Raw genomic sequence first — 19,900 nt, 5'->3', positions numbered from 1 at the left:
TGTACACGAAGAAAACGCAAACACTGCATCGCTTCAGGACAGTATTATCGGAGGAGTGGTCGCATCTTTCTTAGTGAGGCGTCAAAGGACTTCTGGGATTATGGAAGATACCCTAGCATATCGGCGTTACGACATTTCAGGCATTGCACACTTCAGTGGTGAATGTTCACGCTAAGTATGACGCAATGGACTAAGTGTATATTGGAGTTACCTACATCCAGATCATATTCTAGTATATTTATACCGTTCTTAAATGCTCACGAAGACTCTACCCTTGGTGAGCCATATTACAAGCTGAAATTCTACTCCACGTTCACATCCTGAGCGGTCCATAGCCGACCCTAAAACTTCAAGCAAAAATCGATGCTGCTAGTTCCAAATACTTCAAATCTCTTAGAAGCTGCAGAAGAGGGTCTGCACAATACGCATTTCGCCTCACCATCCCTGTTTGCGCCTTGACGATTCTCACTACCCCCACGCCATTTCCTTATACCAAGCTGATAAACAAGGCGCGCTTTACATACCATATGCTGTGGCACTTGAGTAGCCTAACGTAATCTTTCCCTACGTTGCATCTCGCCAGATCCTTGATTACATCTTCACCGGCGCCACAAGGGGGGGAAGGCACGAGGCACGCCCACCGGGAGACCTTTTCGTCCGTTTCACGTGCGTGCAAATATTCCTTCGCCCGAACGCCCGTTGCTAGAACTCGTTGTATTTGCTGTAAGACATTGTCGCGATCATGGCCAGATTTCCTTGCACAGCCTAGGCGTACCGCAGGCTGCAGACACGTCCAAACCACGTTCTCGTTATCGCGCTCTTCATTGGCTGCGTATCGACTCACTCATGATCTTTCTATTGGTACGAGTCTTCGATTAGTAAAAGTGTTACAACAAGCCTGACGGTTGTATCGAGGGCGGTGGCGCAGTGCGGACTAGCGGCGTACCCTTGCTACACGAACGATTCCTCAGCTGTGAATTTCACATAACTTTGTTGGTACTTGATAGTACTGACACTTGACGAGCTCGAAGCGCCGCAAGAGAAGGTGAAGCAGATTCAGGTGCATTTTACATCTGCTATCGAGCATGTCATGTTCTTCAACTGTGTGTTTTTTCGACGGGCTCAGCGATTGTGGGAGGCCGGCAGGCTGTTGTGTTACCTCGATCTGGAAGCCATTCGTATCGCCGCGCCACGGCCATCCAATGCATGAACCGTTGTGACCACACCAATCTAGGCGCTTCGTTCCCGTGGGCTTTACGAGGCTGAAGTAACAATCTCTGTGCCCGCACAAGTCTATAACTCGGTAGCGCACCCAGATTTTGTTTCATGTTTCCATCATGCCAGATATCAACATTTCAAGACTTTGACATAGATCAAGCTAGCTTCGTATTCTGCAACGATGGAGGCTGCCCATCAACGCGCAGATAGCGTAGTTGCGGCACACGCAGTTCCCACCAACGATATCAAAAGGCTGCAAGTAGCAGTTCTTGACATAGAAGCCTGTAGCAGTGCTTCTTCCCCAGCCGTCGCCCCCGATGCTACCAACATACCTGCGCAGGAGGTTGCTTTGCAGCTTCCAGCCCCTTTACAGCAAGATTGGCATAAGCGCCGTATTCACCGTTGGAAGTCACCGCTCTTCATGGTCATATTCTACCTCGTCGGTCTTGCAATGAGCCTTGCGCATTGTGTTTTCTATCCCAGCTTGAAAGGAAAGATCGTCGGCAATTCAGATGCACAAGAAGAGAAGATCAGGCAAGACTTTTCGTAGCCTGGGACATCGCAACGATAGCTAACCATTCGCCAGGTTTGGCACCGCTTTCTCGTTCTTGGCTCAGATCAGCCTCGGTGCAGCTGTGTGGGCTAGCTACACTCAGTGGCTCTGGCGCACAGTGCAGAAGAAAGAGATGACTGTGGGAGGGTTGAACGCGGCTTTTGGAGCTGATACATCAGTGCTATCGCTTCTGAACCTAGACATGTTGCGCAAGCTGCGAATTGGGTCTACCATGGCAGCTTTTGCGTGGTACATACTCTTTTCGTTTCCATCGGAAAGCGCCATCTAGCAAGAGCTGATGTCTAACAGGGGACTTCTTCTCCCACCCTTCTTCACACCAGCGACACTTTTTGTGTACCAAAGCTCGCATTTAGAGAGCATAAATGGCTTGATGCCGTTTCCACACATCGCAAACACCACGCCTAGCGTTGGTTCTGCCTATGCTTACTCACCGCCAGCTCGTCGAGGAAGGACGCAGTACGTCGATGACGCAAGTCGAATTTTTACCGGCCCTCGGACAATCATCTCTCTGATCGCTAGCGCTACCGCATCTCTGGGTGAGATCCTCCCCATAAAGTTACCATATAACACCTCCAGCCACGAAATGGATTTCTATGCACCCATAATACAGTGTTTGGATGCCAATGCCTCCGCCACCGAGCTGATAGATACCTTTCGTAAACAGGATATGGCGAAAGGCGATGGAGTCGTCGTTGAGACGGACAGTGTGTACTACGCATTCGTTCCCAGCTATAATGAAACAGGAGACTTGTATCCAGTCTCAGCACCGCGTCTTCAGACGCCGTCGAACGCCACGAACGAACTCTGGATGACGTTTCTTCGACCTGTCATCAAGTCAGGGACACGAGTTACCGAACGACGCTTCCAAGTGTGTACGCTCCACAACGCCACGTACAATTTGCGCATAGAGCGGGATCGCGGTCTTCAGAACATTAGCAAGTCCTATACGGTCAATGAGCAGGTCCACTACCCTCGTGACAACTCAACATCGGTCTCCAACATGGCGCAGCATGCATATACAGCCGTTATGTGGGCGCTGTGTGATCAGCTTATTGGCAAGTTCTCGTGGTACAACAACACTGCGTGGGATAGGAACACTTCGTTGTCAACACCGTCGGGCGCAGCACAGTTCGGCGTGCTTCAGTCGCCGATCCAGCGTACCAGCCTTCTAGGCAGCTTGGACCTAGATGCATTCTTTGACTTGGACGAGGCCAACAAACTCTACAAGCAACCAGAAGGAGACGGGACGCTTAGCCCACAACGCTTAATGGACAAGGCAATGGCCAAGAACAGGACACTCGATGTCCTGATCGAAGAGCTAAGCTTCAACATGAGCGTTGGGCTGATGTGGGATCCGCTACTCACGTAAATCAATCCGCATAAACGGCTCTATTTCTCCGCTAACAAAAATTCGCTTTAGGCACAGCAAGGTTGTCCCTGTCAATATAACCACATCAGTAAATCGCTACGCGTACAAGCCAGACGGTCTGTTCGTCCCCTACGTCCTAGCCAACGTCTTCAGCTTGGTGATTGTCATTATCGGTCTCTGGTCTTACCTACGCGACGGGCCGATGCCAGACAAGAAGTTCCAAGATCTCGTCTCCGCTGCAGAAGACAGTTCTATAGTGCACGTCATCCGGAATCGCAAGCGGAGCGTCACTGCGACCTTCAGGAATGAGAAGCTCGTGCTCCAAGCAGGGAATAGCCTTGACAGCAACGACAAGGCAGGATTACCTACGATATTGAAGAAGGTTTGGAAAGGCGGGCGTGGAAAGGTGAGCTGCACAGACTAGGATGGGGCCGTTGTCGTGCGTTAGCGGTACGGTCGGAGTAGTGCGACCCGGTTATTGGGGCTCCGTGTCCGACTACTGCGCCCGCTGTAGATCATCAAAGACTCGCACGAAACTACAATGGCCCCAAAATTGGACTTTGGAAGGTTGTGTATAAGGATGTATGGTTTTGCAGTGTGTATCTCTATCATCACTCTATAGAGGTTGTCCTTTAGCATTGTCTTTCCTCTATTTATTTGTTTCTTTTTAGATACCATTTTCCTAGTTTGTTCATCTCATTTCTAGTAATAGACAATGGCTATTCTTTCGAGAAACCTCTGCGCTCTTGCTGCACTTGCTCTCAGTGCATCGGCAGCGTCATTCCCTCCAACCCCTGAAGGCTTGACTGTTGTTCAGTCACAAAAGTTCGTTGGTGTTTCCATCTCATATAAAGAGGTGAGTTACATCGACCGTAATCAGCTGGAATATAGACTGACAGTAGCAGACAACCATATGCGAAACAAATGAAGGCGTAAAAGGATACAGCGGCTATGTCCACCTTCCGCCCGCGCCGGAGCAAAACCGCAATTACACCAGCAACATGTGGTTCTGGTTCTTCGAGGCCCGAAACAACTCTCAGGACGCACCTCTATCGGTCTGGCTCCAAGGAGGTCCCGGCGTACCGTCGTCCACGGCAGCACTCGGCGAGAATGGGCCTTGCAAGGTTCTCGACGATTCTAAGTCTGTTGAGAACAACCCGTGGTCTTGGAATGACAAGGTCAACATGCTGTACATCGACCAGCCGATTCAAGTTGGCTTTTCGTACGACACGCTTACGAACGGTACAATCGATCTTGTAAAGACACCTTTCAATTTCACGACGGCAGACTTCTCGGACGGGGTACCAGAGACGAACTTGACATTCCTGACTGGCACCTTCGGCTCGAAAGAACCAAGCGGTGCGTGGAACACAACCATAGCCGGTGCACCAGTAATGTGGGAATTTATGCAAGCCTGGCTCCAGGAGTGAGTTCATCCCACACTGCGCCTCACGCAACTCTAACGCCCTCAGGTTCCCCGAGTACAAGTCCACCACGAATAGCCTCAGCTTCTGGGGCGAGTCCTACGGCGGCCACTACGTCCCCGCCTACGCAAACTACTTCGCCGAGCAAAACGAACGCCTCGCCGCAAAGAACTGCTCTTCCGAAGCCGAAATCCCGATCGCCATCAACACCGTCGGCCTCATCAATGCCTGCATCGACAACAACATTCAAACCCCCTTCTACCCCGAGTTCGCAATGAACAACACCTACGGCATCCAAGCCATCAACGAATCCTACTACAAGTCCGCTCTCGAAGCCATTCCCGTATGTCAAAACCTCAGCGCTACCTGCGTCGCGCTCGCGGACGAGAAAGACCCCCAGGGCTACGGCAACGTGCCCGACGTAAACGCCGCGTGCTTCACAGCCTACACCTTCTGCTTCTCCAAGCTGCACGACGGCTTCAACAGCAGCATCAACTTCTTCGACATCGCCGCGCCCAAATACCCCATTGCTTTCCCCTCCAAAACGCCCGCCGGATATATGAACAGCGCAGAGGTGCAAGCCGCGCTCGGCGTGCCCCTGAACTTCACCGGGAACTCGGTCCCCATCTCGGAAGGCTTCGCGAAAACAGGCGACTTCGTCCGCGGCCATGGCGTCGCTGCGCTGCGCAATTTGCTCGGCAAGGGCACAAATGTAGCCCTCGTCTATGGGGACAGAGACTACCAGTGTAACTGGCTAGGCGGGGAAGCCATCAGCAAAGCACTTTCCAACTCCACCTCCACCTTTTCCTCCGCGGGTTACACACAGATCAAGACGAACGAGACGTACGTCGGTGGCCTGGTGCGGCAGGCTGGTAGACTGAGCTTCTCGCGCGTCTTCCAGGCGGGGCATGAGGTGCCGTACTATCAGCCTGAAACGGCGTATGAGATTTTCAACCGTGTGATGTCTGGGGTGGACGTCGCTACGGGTACGGCTTCGATTGGGAACTACACGTCTGGGGGGGAAGCGTCGGCGTGGGGGGAGAGCAAGATGCCGGAGGCGGAGGAGCAGGCGAAGTGCTATGTTTGGGATGTGCTGGAGACGTGTGCACCAGAAGAGGTGGTGGTGCTGGCCAGTGGGAAGGGTGTCACGGAGGATTTTATGCTTGTTGGACGGGAAGAGTAGGTGGGGTTTGGAGGGTATTTGCGACGTGTGTTTTATTGTAGAGATACCCTTCCTTTGTTCCGGGAGTCAGCTCGACTCTGGTAGAATTGTATAATGTCATGCTTGATTGGCATCATGATTCCTCCTGCCTCAGCTAGTTCTTGCCCTGCGCTTGGATTATGCAGCGGCCTATTCGAACATTCTTGCGAATACTGACCGTCCTCTATACTAAGTCGTTGCCCATGTCCGTTTCACAATCTCGTATCACTCTCGTTCTCTTCTTATTCGTCTTATGGCGTCCTCGTGTGTCTGACCATCTTGCCGCGACACCGATGTCTGCGGCTGTCTCTCGGTGTGAACAGCGCACTGGGTGCTGCCCTGATGCCTGCCTGTGGCTGTCCGAGGATCATTCGCGACATCCTGTGACCACATTGATGTTGTGATTTTTGCCCATTCGCGTACAGCAATGTCGCGGTGCTACAGAGCATGATGTACTATTCGTTGGCGTGATGGGCCAAGGAAGTGCGCAGATATGATCCCCGTTAACCATGGCGAGTCGATGGCCTAGACCTCGACACGTCGAATTGGGCATCAGCTCGTGGCTGATTCGATGATGATGTTTCAACTGTACAGTCATGCCTCAAAGTCTGATTCCAGGAAACCATTCCTCAATACCACGATCCAACACCTTCGGTCCCACCGGCTTCACGAAGAAATCATCTGCTCCCGCTTCCTTACTTAGCGACCGATCTTGCAGCGAGTCTTGGCCCGTAACAATCACAATAGTTGCCTTCGACCATCCATTGACCTCTTCCAACTTCCTTATCTGTCGGGTAGCTTCAATACCATCGCACTCCGGCATTTGCAGATCCATCAGGATGAGCCTGATCGGCTCGACATCGACGCTAACGAAGTCCAGTGCGAAGGAGGCCATTTGGTGGAGGGAGAAGGTTTGCACGGCTTTCAAACCGTCTGTGGCAGTGTGGTGGGGTATGCCGCGGCGACGGCAATACATTTCTAGGAAGCGGAGGTTGACGGCGTTGTCGTCTACGATCAGTGTCGTAGGCTTTGTAGATTGCCTAGCGGGAGGCAGAGCGGGTGTCGCGATGTCCAATGTCTGCAGCGATACAGTAAGCGCCTCAGTATCCCCAGGCACGGTTTCTTCAGATGCGAGCGACGTCGGAATGCCTAGGCCGTCGTCTGAGGTGGTGGTAAGTGAGATATTTTCGATTATTTCTCCCAAGGTGGTTTCAACGTCGGGTGCGCGCTTCAAAGCTTCTAGCTCGACGCATATACCGTGTGCCTGGTTCCAAGCTTGTTCAAGAATGTTCGATAGGAAAGGTCCTTTTACATAGATTAGGTTGTCGAGCCTTCGGATCTGGATACCGTCGGTCATCAACGGGCAATACACTGAGTCGGGTATCAAGCAGATGCCTGCCTTTCCGGGTTGTAATTGTGGCGGAAGTTGTTGGTATTGGGAGTGGGTAGCGTAATCGAAGATGGAAATCAAGCTGTCAGAATTTGTCGACTGGCTGTGTCCACGATGGCGAAGATAGCGAACGAAAAAGTTGCTCAGCGTTGCAGAGTCGGACAACGATGGGGTGTCAAAAGTAAGGATTGGAATCCCAGTGGTACTCATCCTCCGATGCGATGCTAACATTGAGCCAGCGCAGGCTGGGCGGGCAAAGGTAGCTCTGAAGTGCGAACCCTTACCGATTTCGGACCTTACCAGTGTTACCTCACCGTTCATTGTACTGGCTAACTTGCTCGCTAGAGTCAGACCCAGTCCGGCTCCCGTTGTATGCGGATCAGCCTTTTCGTACGCCTTGAAGATGTTTTCGTGGTGGCTCGGTTCTAGGCCACGGCCTGTGTCTTCGACGTCGACAACAAGAAACTCGTAATGGTCGGTAACGCTCGTAGTGACGCAAACGATGCCGCCTTCAACCGCTTGAATGGCATTGGTGATAAGAGGCTGGATGCAGTCGACGAATAGTCGCATATCCAATGCTAGAGTGTCAAAGTCTCCGGGGAAATTATGCTTAAACATGATCGATGGCTGCTTTGAGAATTGATTCAGGTTGGACTGAAGAACTTCGTTCAGTAAGGCGGTCTCTATCTCGTTGATGTGGTGTGGTGCGACGATGCGTTCCGCTTGTGCGATATCTGTCCACCGATTCAGATTGATCAGACTGTTAACAGTGGATATCAAGTCCCGCGCAGAACTCCGTATTGTCTTGATATATGTGTTAGGATCTTTATGTTCACCACTAAGACTTGGAGTCGTGGAGTCCCGTCTCGAATCTGCGCTGGATATTATCTCCCTCGCATGCAATTCTTCGGCCAGTAATTCCACCGAGCCCAGAATTCCATGAATGGGGGTTCGAAGTTGGTGCGTAATTCCGCGAAGAAAATTGTCCTTCGCACTCAACGCTTCTCTGAGGGCAAGGTTTTGCCAGCCTCGGCTCAGCATCTGGGCGGCCATGTGGACGAAGGAGGAATCGACATCGTCGAACACCGTCCGGAAGTCCTTCGAGCCCACGACAAGATATGTTGGGATGCGCTGGCTTGCGCAATGTGCTGCTACGACCCTCACGACTCGAGGGGCGACAGGATCCAAGTGGTTGAACTGCTCGATCAGATAGTCGAAGTATTCCCCATCTTCCCAAAGGCCGTGTTCGATTTGATCCACAGGAACCTCGGTACCTCCGTCAAGCACAAGCTGATTATCAATGGATGTATGAATGCTGACAATGGCCTCAGGGTAAATTTTCCTCAGCAGATCTAGGACTACGAGCTCGAAGTTTTCGTCGACGTCGATCTGCTTTTGCGCAATGGCGAGCAACTCCATCATTCTTCTGCGTTCTCGTTGTCGTCGCGCTCTTGCACTGTGCACAATATCGGCGATAACCCAGTCGGCCAGTCGAGCTAGAGACATTTGTTGCGCTTTGGTAAGCGGAGGCTGTTCCGTGTTTGAAGCGACACAGAGGGCTCCAAAGGCAACGTGCTCTCCGAACTCCGTCTCGAATCGCAATGGAACTCCAGCATATGCACCTGCAGATCGTTCAGATTTAGGGCCTTTCTCAGGTGCAAAGATCCTTGTTCTAACTTACGTAGCCCGCTTTGCTCAACGTGTGGTGACTCCTTGAATCTCCAGTCATTTGCCATATTGGTCATATTGAAGATTTTCTAGGTACAATCAGAATTGGGATGGTGTTTGTGAATGCATCATTAACTCACACCTGGCGGTTGATTGACGGTGTGCGCGCAGGTACTCTCACGTCGCGGTAGCACAGCTAAGGGCAGTCCAACAGTGCATATGCGCGTATAGGTGTTGTGGTCCAGAAGGCCAGCAATGGCGAATTCCCACCCCACCGTTGCTCCAGCGAGATGAACCTTTTCTTGTAGCCGCGAAATGAGTTCTCTATCCTCAAGAATGCCACGCGTATAGTAATATAGCATGGTAAGCCGCAGCCTCTCGTTCCGCGTGAGAAGAGGGAACAGGTAGCGGTCCGCAATACATGATGTCGACAGGTTGTCGTCAGGAATAGGCGCAGGGCTCCAGATATCGGTAGTCGAAGGATAGATTTCTCTTGCTACCTCTGCCGACCAAGCATCAAGTGCTTTGTTGGCATTTTCGGGATCGAGAATTGGCCCCACCTCAGCCGGTCTCGCTGTTGGTGAGGGTGGTTCGTACTTCGAGTGAAGAACCGCTGCATCTGCCTTGGGAAAGAATGATGCACGTGTGCCAGCGTCAGAAGGCATGGCTGCCTCGAATGTAAGCGAGCATCGACGATGGCGGTGCTATTGTTGATTCCTGCGTAGACCAAATTGTTTCGAAGTGGCCCAACTTTCGAAGGTCTGGAAGTCTTGCTTTGCCTTTCCCGAGATTGGCTCAGTTGGGTTGTTAGTGCCTGCACCGGCCAGTGGCGGAAAAGGGCCCGGTGTTCTAGACCCTTCAAATGTTTGCCCGCTTTTAAAGACTCGTGAGCTTCCTGGCTGTAAAAAGAGTGAATGAAAATTCGGCGACAGCTTCGGAAGTTTGTTCGCATCGTGTTTCCGCGGGGCGTTGTCGGCTAAGCGTTCTGTCCGATGAAAGGCACGATCGCGATCTCTGCCCCGTAGTCGTGCCTTAGTTTCTAGGGCTTCCCACCCGTGCCCACACGTACAAAGATTCGCCGTTCATCTAAGCCGATGGCATATGGACGCGCGAAGACACGTGCCACTTCCTTTATAAACAGTATCCCAACTGTACCAATCGCGGTGGCTAGCCCGAGGTGTTTAGGATGGCGCACGCTGAACCGGAAATTCAGATAGAATTATGAAAATCGCCAATACTACATGTATAGGCCTGGCGCCTAGTCCCTAAAATGAAAATGCGAAAGCGAGTTCCGGTAGCGGAACTGGCCAGAACAGAAGAATACCTATGCGTAAGTGGTGCACATAGCCGATGCAAAAGGTTCCTATAGCGAAGGTTTTTCGGAACGTGAGGTAGCGTAAGGCCGGCGGACGCGATGTGGGTCTGCGTAACGGCGTGCGACAAAAGTATTGCGCCCAGTCGCCTCTAGCTGGATGTTGGTTCTGTTCCTGTGTTGTGTTCACGCTCCTTACCACACGTGCTTTGAGGTCATTTACTACGAAGCAGTGTCGGGGAATTGGTGATATGCGTCATTTCCCCACTCGAACGCCTAGTAGATTAACTATCTCTTTCGGGGTGTTCCCCACTGTTTAAGGTGCTTCGAACTCGTCAAACCTTTGCAGCGTTGAGATCAAGGAGGCATCCGAGACTTGTCCCAAGGATCAAATTAAGAGAACAACGATATGTCGACCCTGACGCAGTCTAATACGACTTCAACGAGGCCTGCTGATGCGCTAAAAGACGAGCGAGTACTCCCAAGTTACGTTTGTGGTCTTTAGTCAATTAGCTCATTGTTCACCACAATACCACGGTGACTCACGACTTCCACAGCAAGATTTCGCATGCGGAATTTCTTCTCCAGCCATCCCGCTACACCGCAACATGTGTCCAACTCCGGGGGGTTAGGGGCAGGGGGGTGTGACCCTCCGCGCTTGATGACGGAGATGGAAATCTAAAGCACGGGTACAGCGTCAGTGAAAGTGAACCTGAGGCAAAAATCTTGCTCCCTAATGTACTCTCCGGCATGAGAGACCACAAGGAAATTTGCGAAACACAATCTGACTGACCTTCTCAATGTGCTTTAGTGTAAGAAGCTGGCGAAAAGAATGGGCTTCTAGGAAAGCTTTCTTATCGAAGTAGAACGGCTGCATACACTTCTTGTGCCGGTTGATTGAAGGAAAGTCATCGGTCCTGAAGGACAACGCCACGTGACGGAGATTGTTGCACTCTTTGAGGAGCTGAGGACCGGCGAAAGAGGGTGCGAGGGTCCCGGCGTCTGTGTAACGCAGCGAGTAGATGTAACTGAACATGCCAGTCGCCTGCAGGAAGAAGAAAAGCCCATATGCGGTGTATGTCTCGCCCACCACTATGTCAACTAGGAACGATTAGTGAACCAACATCAACGCGAATAGGTAGACTCACTGTGGCGGAGGAACATTGGCAGGCTCTCAAGGAAGAAGTCGTCGTTGACATGGCACATGGGTGGCAGCCACTCGTGTACCCGCTCACTGATGTCCGAGGCCTGGATGCGGCCGTCCTTCGTAGCGAAGCGTATGTAGTGTAAGGCTGCGAAAGCAAACACCTCTCTAGCATCATAATCAGTGCCTGCATATCAAGTATATCAGGGGAGTATATGCGTCTGCGAGAGCGGTCTATAATGTATTGTGTCATGTACTTGGTGCTTTTGCTTACTGTCTGAGCTCGAGCGGCAGGCATTGAAGGATGTTGCCTGACGCTAGCGCTTTCGCGTACTCGCTGGGCGGCGCCTTCTTCTTCAACGCGTGGTTTTTGGTCGGTGCCATGACTGCGGAACACGCTTGCTGGTGTCTGGAGCGTGCAGTTGAGGTTTCGTAAGATAACAGAATGTAGGGTGAGTGCGTGACGCGGCCGTTGTGTGAGTATTCATAAGGTTGATCGGAGGTGAAGCTGAGCCGGGTGCACGGTGAAATCTGATTGGCCGGTCGTGCCTTCCTGGATCTGAAGTGTCCTTGCTCTTTCCCGACCACCGGCCAAGCGGCGCCCCTCGGTACACGACCGTCTTCGGGCCGTGTGTTCACCTTCAGCTGCCATTCACTGGCTTGCACTAATCGCGACTAGCACTCTCCCTCGGCGCCCTGTTCCGTCTCGATCTACGTAAAACGGCCACGCTATTTGCGGTGAAGACCGACTGCACGACAACGCGTGCATAGGACGCGCGAACAAATGTCGCAATTTGATCCTTCTCCTCGCTACACACACCTCAGCATCTCTGCGACCCAACAACACATGGAGCAATAGCTCCATGGCACCTGCTGACAAGCAATCCGGTGCAACCCAATATGACCTGCAGCCGCTCGAGGATGCCCTGGTTGCTCGCGGGCTAGAAGGCATCTACACACGAGACTTTATGCAGAAGCTCTCCGATGACACGGCAAAATTGCGATCAGGAGAATTGTCCCTAGCTGAAGTCAAGGACACAAAGACAGGTTCAGCCTGGCTCCGCAACACTCTCACAAGCGAAGTCAACCCTCCCAATCCCGGCCTACGCACATACTCTGGCCATTGGTACAATAGCTACCTCCGAATTGCAGCTTACGGCTATGGCAGAGGTCCGGATCTTCTCGTCGAGGCACATCACAAAGACGGACGAATTGAACCCCCAGATCATGCATTTGATCCGTCCAAAACATGCTCGCCTGTGCAGTTGACTTCGCATGCACCACATCAAGACGATCAGTTGACGCAGAAGCAGCAGAACTGGGCTGCTTGCAACGACTTGTACGCCGTCAGTAAGACGAGGGCACTCTTACAGCTGCAGATCGCACTTCAACACCTACAATCTGGCGGACCTCGCGTCGACAAAGTTGTGTGCATGGGCCTGGGAAGTTTGACGCGTCAAACCGGTTCTTTGAACGGCCTCGACGCCTGGTTTCGCCCATACTCACAGCATATCGTCGCGTTAAGCATCGCCCAGGCCCTTGACGAGTTATACGACCAACACTACGAACGTTACGGAGAAGATAAATCAAAAGTGCGCGTGCTAGCCCAGGATCCTGGATATTCGAATTCTGACAAGCAAATCCTCGTTGAGAACGACATTACTGTCCTCGAAGATCCGGAAGGACTCCTTGCGATTGACGAAAATACGTTTGTTATCAGCGCGTTTCCCTCTTTTCCCCTTTACGAGATAATTGCAGATATGCTCCCAGCAGGACCGGCAGCCATCTTCGACGCTTCCCTACCCATCAGTGTGACCGATACGCCAGTTAGCTCGTCAATGCAATACAATGAGTTCGCTGCACCACGCGTTAAGAAGATGCTCCAGGGTTGGCAGGCACACGAATTGAGGTGGGACGAGCAGGAATTATTGGACATGAATCAGAAGCTCAAAATGGCCGTAGATTGGCTCCCGCGGATGCGGCTGTTTCTAAAGCCAAACGACAGCAGTTGGGAAGGTGACAACGAGAAAGTCACCGAAGACATACTGAGAAGGCGGAATCGCCTCGACGAAATGGTACCAAGCGGAGTCAAGCTATTACGCCAGCGCATTCTACGATTAATAAATCTATGAGCTAAACCATGGCCGTACGGTCTGCTTCCGCAAGCAATAAGCTCTAGCCCTCGACTGATATGCCACGATATAATGCAGTAATCGTACTCTTAGACGGAGAAGTTTTGATTCTTCCAACTTCTAGGTCTTCATCCTGGTCATCGCCTTGAAACCCCTCGCTCTTCAAAATCCTTCGTTTGCTTTCTCACCGGAACAGGAACACCATTGATAATGTATTCCTGCTCTTCCAGCGAAAAAGGTCTAATGTACTTCATCTTGTACTTTGCCTTCATATCGTTGATGATCGTCCCCAACTGCTCGCGCTGTTCTCTTTTGACATCATCTGACTTCTCGTCGCCCTCAGCACGCACCGGCTCCGAGTCCACAGCTTTGTCCTCCAGTCCTCCCGTCAAGTCGTCCAACACTTCATCACCCTGCCTTCCTTGCTGAGCAAGCTCAACCTTCATCTCCCATTCTTCCCTTCGCAACTCAACATCCCGCCTCTCCAAAGCCGTCAGCCCATTCTTCGTCGCATCATACTTCCCCACCTTCCCAAACGCCTTACCCGCCTCATCCCACCGCTTCATCCCAGCATCCGCCCTCCCCTTCCAATACCACGTCCTCGCCTGCAGCCCGTCCAACCACAACTCCTTCTTACTCAGCTCCGCCGCCATCGCCCCAGCCTTCTCCGCCGCCCTACCCGCCTCATAATACGCTTTATACCACCCCTTACCCGGATCTTCCTCCTCACCTTCAGAGTCTGGACTCACTCGAGCAGAGTGGAGAAATTCAGCTTGCTCCAATGACCGCGCTGTCATTACTAGCACCCCGCACCGAAACAGTAACGTCTTCACGTGCAGGATTTTGGCTCTTATTTCGACGATGTTTCGGTCGCGGAGATAGGCGGCTATGCTCTGGAAAGGGAATTCAGGGAAAGCTTCAGCTGTTCTGGTGCTTCCTTCAGCGTGCACGCTACTTCCGTGCACGGGTGAAGCTTGCGTGGAGGAAGGTGTCGTAGGCTCGAGGAGGTGTCTGTACTCTGGATTCTGCTGAAGCCACGGGTCGAGCGCGTAAGCAAAGGGCGTAACGCCCTCGGGGAGGAAGGTGGACCGGGTCCCACTCTGCAGATGGATAGATGCAGCATTAGGCAGTTCCGCGCGCAGGGTATCCAACGTATGGAGCTGGGCTTGAGTGCCGCCGGTCAAGGGTGTACCCTCTGCACCGGGGCCGCTATCTCTGTCGTTCCTCAAAGCAGAAAATGCCTCGTCTCGGGCCCGTTCCCAGGGTTCTTTTAGATGGGGGTTCAGTCCTCCAGAGCCCTTCCGAACGCGCTCGCTTTGAAGCTGCTCCTCATTTTTCTGTTGCCATGGATCTTTGTATTCTTCCTTGAGGTTGTGTTTTGGCTTCGCGGGCTCAGTGCCTGGGATCTGGAGCTGTGGTCGCTCGTACTTTTCCGCAATTTTCCGAACAGTCGATGTTTTGCCACGGGGAGGTGATAGCAAGATTGCGGTCCTGGGCGACTGGCTGTCGTCGTCGCTGCTGGGAGAGCGTTCCATTATTGTAGCGTGTCCGGCTGGGAGTTTAGGTATGTGAATAAGAGCTTTGATGTTGCAAACATTGGATTTGATAGCTTAAGCAGATGACGAATTCCTTTGTTTGACGCGGAGCTCAGCACAAGGAGGACGACAAAGACAGACGTAACAGGAAAGATGCACATTCTGTTCGGCTAGATGACAAAGAGATGACACTCTCTGGCTGGAATCTTTGCTAGAAATGAGCAACACGTGAAGCTTTCGGAGGTATCTCCGTACTACAACCACCAGCGCTTAGGCCTCCACCCATCTAGACAGCATGACTTCACTTTCAACAGACTAATTTGTCCCGCATGACATCGACCTCGGTGTGACATGCATCCAACGCTGCGGTAAGGAGAGACGCTTCGCTTTTGCAGCGTGATATCGGAATTGTTGGCTGGCGCGACGCCGCTTCGACTACACCAGTCAGTAAACAGTAATGTTATTGAAAATGTCAGCCTCACTTCAGTGCGACTGTCATACATTTGCGCCAAAAGGCCTTCAGTCACTGTACGGTGTGCTTCGAACCCGGGTCTCCGCCCATGCAGCTGGTCGTCACAAAATTCCCGCATCTCGGACGCTTTGGCATAGAGGACGTCGTCATCAGCGCAAACTTCGTTGAAAGCCTCGCGTGCCTGTTTCAACATCTGGAGCTGGTAGTAACAAAAACCTCGCTGATATTGAATCCTGGGCAGATATGCGTGCAGCTCTTCGAGACGGTTGCACAGCTCCAGGCCCTCACTACAGACGGCGAGGGCATCGTACAACCACTCTAATCTGCGCATGATTGTACTTTTGAGTAGCAGACCCTCTATCCGTGCTTGTGGTGTCAGCGGCCCGCGCAAAAGGTGGTCCACTTCTCTAAGTGCGGTGTCATAGTCGCGTCGAGCGGTGAAGTACTCCACGCGCCGGAAGCAGAAGTTCGGTCGCAAGGTTACCTCCGCGTGACGAGACTCGTAAATGGTTGCGGTGCCAGATGAGGAATTGTCGAGCTTGTCGTCAGTGCCGTCAGTGCCATCGATGGTGCCATGGGGTGACGCTTGCGACACTTCGGACGACTTCTGGCTGTGGCGGTTTGCAATTCGTTCGTTTTCCAGTTCCATTTGCGTTGCGAAGCAGATGTCTTGCACCTCTGCCAGACGTGCAGTCTGGTCCTCGAAAGCTTTCTGGTACGATTCGGCCACTGCTCTCCATGTATCGCGCTCTTTCTTCAGGCCCAGAACTGTCGCTGCGAGATCGTCGGCGGCTTCGGCTACGTCGTCGGTGGCGTCGCTCGTTGATACTAGCATCGTTTGATTGCGGAATGATGTGCGCCTGGGAATGGCGAAGGATGGTGCTTTGGTCTGGTAAATCCGGCTTGAATCCTGAGGTGGGCACATGAGCCAGGAGCGCAGGCAGGAGCACTTCAGCTCACGGCAACCGCGTCCTTGAACGGCTGGAAGGAAAGAACACGGATCATATGTTGAAGCCGCCGTGTCTCGCCGCTTCAACGAACCTCCACAAGCCAGCGTCTTTCGCAGCCTGGGTCACAGATGCCACCTCTTTCAGATCGACCGGGCGATTGATGTCTGCGTACCGCACCTGGGTCTTTGCGCCTTCCGTGGCAGGCACGCCTCCGGGCTCGACCACCTCAGGGTCCTTGCCTCCCCTGCGCGGCTTCCCGACGTGGGCACGAGGGAAATACTGCTCCATGATGTGCACCATTATGTCTTTAGAAACATTCTCAGCCAGCCAGCGCACGATCTCTTTGCCCTCGTCTTCCTTGCCCGGCATGACAAGGTGTCGCACCAACACACCCTTCTTTGCTATGCCGTCACCTGTGAAGCAGAGATCCCCCACCTGAGCATGCATGGCCTTGATGCTCTCCATCGCGGTGGCAGTGTAATTATCCGCCTTGAGCAAGCGCTTGCTTGTCTTATCGCTCCACACCTTGAAATCTGGCAGGTATATATCCACTAAGCCATCTAATAGTTCCAAGCTCTCAAGACTGTCGAACGACGAAGTATTGTAGACGATCGGGAGACGAAGGCCAAGTTCGCGCGCATGGAGGATCGAGAGGACGACTTGGGGCACGACGTGCTCTGGAGTGACGAGATTGATATCTGAAATACATGTGTTTAGTGGATTGAAACAATCAAATGGCGGTCCATGCCTTCACTTACTGTGACATCTCCCAACTTCCTGCAACTTCATATACCACCCCGCCAGCTCCTCCGGTGTCAGATCAAACCCATTCCGCTGATGCGCAATATCGTGATTCTGGCAGAAAACGCATCTCAGATTACACCCCGAGAAAAACACGCTTCCCGATCCATTATGTCCCTGCAGGCAGGGTTCTTCTCCAAAATGCGGCGCGATGGTGTTCACTTTGACCTTCTCTGCTCCGATCAGACAGACGCCCGTCGTCTTGTAACGATTGACACCGCAGAGACGCGGGCAGAGGTTGCATTCTCGAAGATGTGCGTATGCGAGTGAGCGCTTCTTAGCTGCGTCGAGCGAGGATATAAGGTGGTAGCGCGGGATGTAATCGTCGAGCAACCAAGGTGGTGCGAGATGAAGGGCGCGACGCGTATTAAGCTGTGTCCGCAGGGGAACGCCGGAGAGAGGCCTCAAGGAGGATCTATAGAACGCTGAAAACGTCATGCTGAACAGTCCGTTGTCGGCATTGCTGCGGTGCAAAAGAAGTGGTGTTGTGGAATACGTGATCGTTGGGGTATGACGCAAGTGCCGAGGTTCGGAAACCTTTCCGCTTCAGCGCGTCTCTGTCTTTCGCTGACCGTTGCTTCGACGATGACTGGACAAGAGTGCTTCATCCAGCCACGCAATACTCAGCAAAATGGATTGCTCGAGGTCAAATGACATTTCCTCTCCTTTGTTGATGAAGCATGACAGCGTTGTGCGCCTAGCCCTGTAACACTACACCATCAATCTCCTACTCGTCAGACCATTGTCTTTATGGCGTTTATGCACGGTCAGGCAAGTGAACGCTGTACGGAAACAACGTTCAGGACGAACACGAATCTGTCATCAATAGTGGATGGGAATGCGATCATTTCTGCCCACCCAAACTTTATTCTCCCTTGCCTTACCACCATGCAATCCTAGGGCACGTTGCGACCATGCTTCGACGGACTCTACCTACCAATTATATGCAAGGAACTTGTACACAACAGCTGATGTCTAGATGCCACCGGATTAATGGTTCCTGGAAAGTCGTATGCAATACTCTTCACACCGCTCATCGGTTTCTTCAATCAAAAATCGCATCACAACGTCCCAAGTCACCATATGAGACCACCTCTTTGGGTAACTGAGGCATCGGTCATGGAGCCTGCTGATGGGCTCCATCAGGTTTCTAAAACAAGGCAGGTGCAGGTACCCATCACACATTGCACAATGCCCAACGTGACCGCTACATGCGGGCCTAAGCCACGTTATTGACAGCTCTGTACTTCCATTTGGCCAACAACATCACCAGCCACTCGAGCTATCTCCTTCCAGAGTTTTGATGGTATTACAAGTCGTCGGCGGCGCCCCTCACCATCAGTAGTTCACCCACTTGGACGTATTGTGAGATGAAGAGTAACCGGTATCAGCCTGCTAGATGTGCTAGTTCCAAACTTGCTGACGGTCCAATTCCTCCGAGAACACAATTTCTTGTCGTCAGTATTGTACAAGACGCCTTGCTCTCCCCGCATGTGCTACATGCTGCTATTGCAGAGGCGTCACTTCCGTCACGATTTCCTAACCAAGACATCACGATGGAAGGCTCCTTCTGATACACAATTTGCTATCGGGTATAAGTAGGCGCCTCCTTTGCTAAGAGCACCGGCACTTTTCGTCAAGCCTCTCCGCTTTACATGAACATCACAGACCTGCAGTACATACAGTCCATCATGCGCGCAGCTTTCCTCTCAGTCCTGTTCGGGCTTACCGCCCTCGCAAAGCCGACCGTCTATCGCGCCTTTCCTCACCTTGTCATTCCTCTCGATTCCTTCGCACCTGACAAGGCATACAATACGCAGCAGAGTTTCCACGTTTCGAAAGGTGTTCGTGCTCCAGTAATCCGCTGACCGTATGTCGACACTAAAAGGAGAGCAGAACTGGACCGCAGCAAACTGGGACGTCCCATCTAATGCCGCCGTCTACTGCCAGCTTGGCTTCACCATCAACATGGATCCCAGCCGCGGCGCTCCTTGGACTATATGGGGTGTGGATGACAATGAGCCATTCATGATCAGTATCGCTCAGCTGCAAGGCGAAATCAGTACGTCACCCTTCCCATTTACCATTCTACCCCCGCGTACAAAGTGTTTCTCCCGCTTTGTAGATTGTTTGTTCGCTCAGTACACTGACACATGCTTCCAACAGACAAGGACACAACCTGGAACAATCAGCCACAGCCCCTTGTCAATGTCGCCACACTTGCCGTTTACAAGTCCGGCTATACCAACTTCACATGGTCGATGCCAATAATCTGTCAAAAGGGGCAAGTTGCGACCTTCTTGTTGCAACCAGCGGAACCGGACAGACAATGGGATAGTGGATTGGAGTGGTATGAATTGGACTACCCACACGGGATCACGTACGATATGTATTGATTGCCCTTTCCATCGTTGGAGGACGTAAGGGGAGGAGTTGGCGGGTACAATGGTGCTCTAGCTGGATCAGGACGCTCGTTGAGTATTGTTGTGTATTCGCTCCTGCTCATCTGGGAGTAAATGTCATTCTTTCAAATTTAGCAGCATGATGCGACGCCCAAGTATAGTGAGAACACACACCACCAACGACTTGCCCTGACGAGAACCTGCACTCTTCATGAAGTTTCCGACTGTGTTTTTCTGCGGTGCGGAAACTTCTGCCCAGCCTTCCTCTCGTTTCACCCTTTTTGCTCGCTTTGAAATTATGCACGACG

At 52.2% G+C, this 19,900-nt stretch overlaps 8 protein-coding genes across 8 annotated transcripts; 4 read left to right on the top strand and 4 right to left on the bottom strand.

Moving 5' to 3' along the window:
- Positions 1-2,375: 2,375 nt before the first annotated feature.
- On the top strand, positions 2,376-3,585 carry N0V89_007730 (uncharacterized protein; the record flags this gene model as incomplete). Its single annotated transcript, XM_056216491.1, has 2 exons — positions 2,376-3,157; positions 3,213-3,585. The coding sequence occupies 2 exons, from the start codon at positions 2,376-2,378 to the stop codon at positions 3,583-3,585; spliced, it is 1,155 nt and encodes a 384-aa protein (XP_056070738.1).
- A 291-nt stretch (positions 3,586-3,876) lies between these two features.
- On the top strand, positions 3,877-5,768 carry N0V89_007729 (uncharacterized protein; the record flags this gene model as incomplete). Its single annotated transcript, XM_056216490.1, has 3 exons — positions 3,877-4,017; positions 4,067-4,587; positions 4,634-5,768. 3 exons carry the CDS (start codon positions 3,877-3,879, stop codon positions 5,766-5,768), a joined length of 1,797 nt encoding a protein of 598 aa, XP_056070737.1.
- A 619-nt stretch (positions 5,769-6,387) lies between these two features.
- N0V89_007728 (uncharacterized protein) lies at positions 6,388-8,921 on the bottom strand (the record flags this gene model as incomplete). Its single annotated transcript, XM_056216489.1, has 2 exons — positions 6,388-8,798; positions 8,858-8,921. 2 exons carry the CDS (start codon positions 8,919-8,921, stop codon positions 6,388-6,390), a joined length of 2,475 nt encoding a protein of 824 aa, XP_056070736.1.
- Positions 8,922-10,889: 1,968 nt separating this feature from the next.
- On the bottom strand, positions 10,890-11,684 carry N0V89_007727 (uncharacterized protein; the record flags this gene model as incomplete). Its single annotated transcript, XM_056216488.1, has 3 exons — positions 10,890-11,257; positions 11,305-11,468; positions 11,575-11,684. The coding sequence occupies 3 exons, from the start codon at positions 11,682-11,684 to the stop codon at positions 10,890-10,892; spliced, it is 642 nt and encodes a 213-aa protein (XP_056070735.1).
- Positions 11,685-12,163: 479 nt separating this feature from the next.
- On the top strand, positions 12,164-13,432 carry N0V89_007726 (uncharacterized protein; the record flags this gene model as incomplete). The annotated part of the gene is made up of 1 exon (XM_056216487.1): positions 12,164-13,432. One exon carries the CDS (start codon positions 12,164-12,166, stop codon positions 13,430-13,432), a length of 1,269 nt encoding a protein of 422 aa, XP_056070734.1.
- Positions 13,433-13,569: 137 nt separating this feature from the next.
- On the bottom strand, positions 13,570-16,274 carry N0V89_007725 (uncharacterized protein; the record flags this gene model as incomplete). The annotated part of the gene is made up of 2 exons (XM_056216486.1): positions 13,570-14,950; positions 15,469-16,274. 2 exons carry the CDS (start codon positions 16,272-16,274, stop codon positions 13,570-13,572), a joined length of 2,187 nt encoding a protein of 728 aa, XP_056070733.1.
- Positions 16,275-16,440: 166 nt separating this feature from the next.
- N0V89_007724 (uncharacterized protein) lies at positions 16,441-17,628 on the bottom strand (the record flags this gene model as incomplete). The annotated part of the gene is made up of 2 exons (XM_056216485.1): positions 16,441-17,087; positions 17,148-17,628. 2 exons carry the CDS (start codon positions 17,626-17,628, stop codon positions 16,441-16,443), a joined length of 1,128 nt encoding a protein of 375 aa, XP_056070732.1.
- A 1,217-nt stretch (positions 17,629-18,845) lies between these two features.
- Positions 18,846-19,706, top strand: N0V89_007723 (uncharacterized protein; the record flags this gene model as incomplete). The annotated part of the gene is made up of 3 exons (XM_056216484.1): positions 18,846-19,032; positions 19,079-19,252; positions 19,648-19,706. 3 exons carry the CDS (start codon positions 18,846-18,848, stop codon positions 19,704-19,706), a joined length of 420 nt encoding a protein of 139 aa, XP_056070731.1.
- Positions 19,707-19,900: the final 194 nt, after the last annotated feature.

This window comes from Didymosphaeria variabile, assembly GCF_027946475.1.
Source record: "Didymosphaeria variabile strain IMI 356815 chromosome Unknown scaffold_5, whole genome shotgun sequence".
Taxonomy (NCBI): domain Eukaryota; kingdom Fungi; phylum Ascomycota; class Dothideomycetes; order Pleosporales; family Didymosphaeriaceae; genus Didymosphaeria; species Didymosphaeria variabile.
This window is presented reverse-complemented; position numbering and strand designations above follow the sequence as displayed.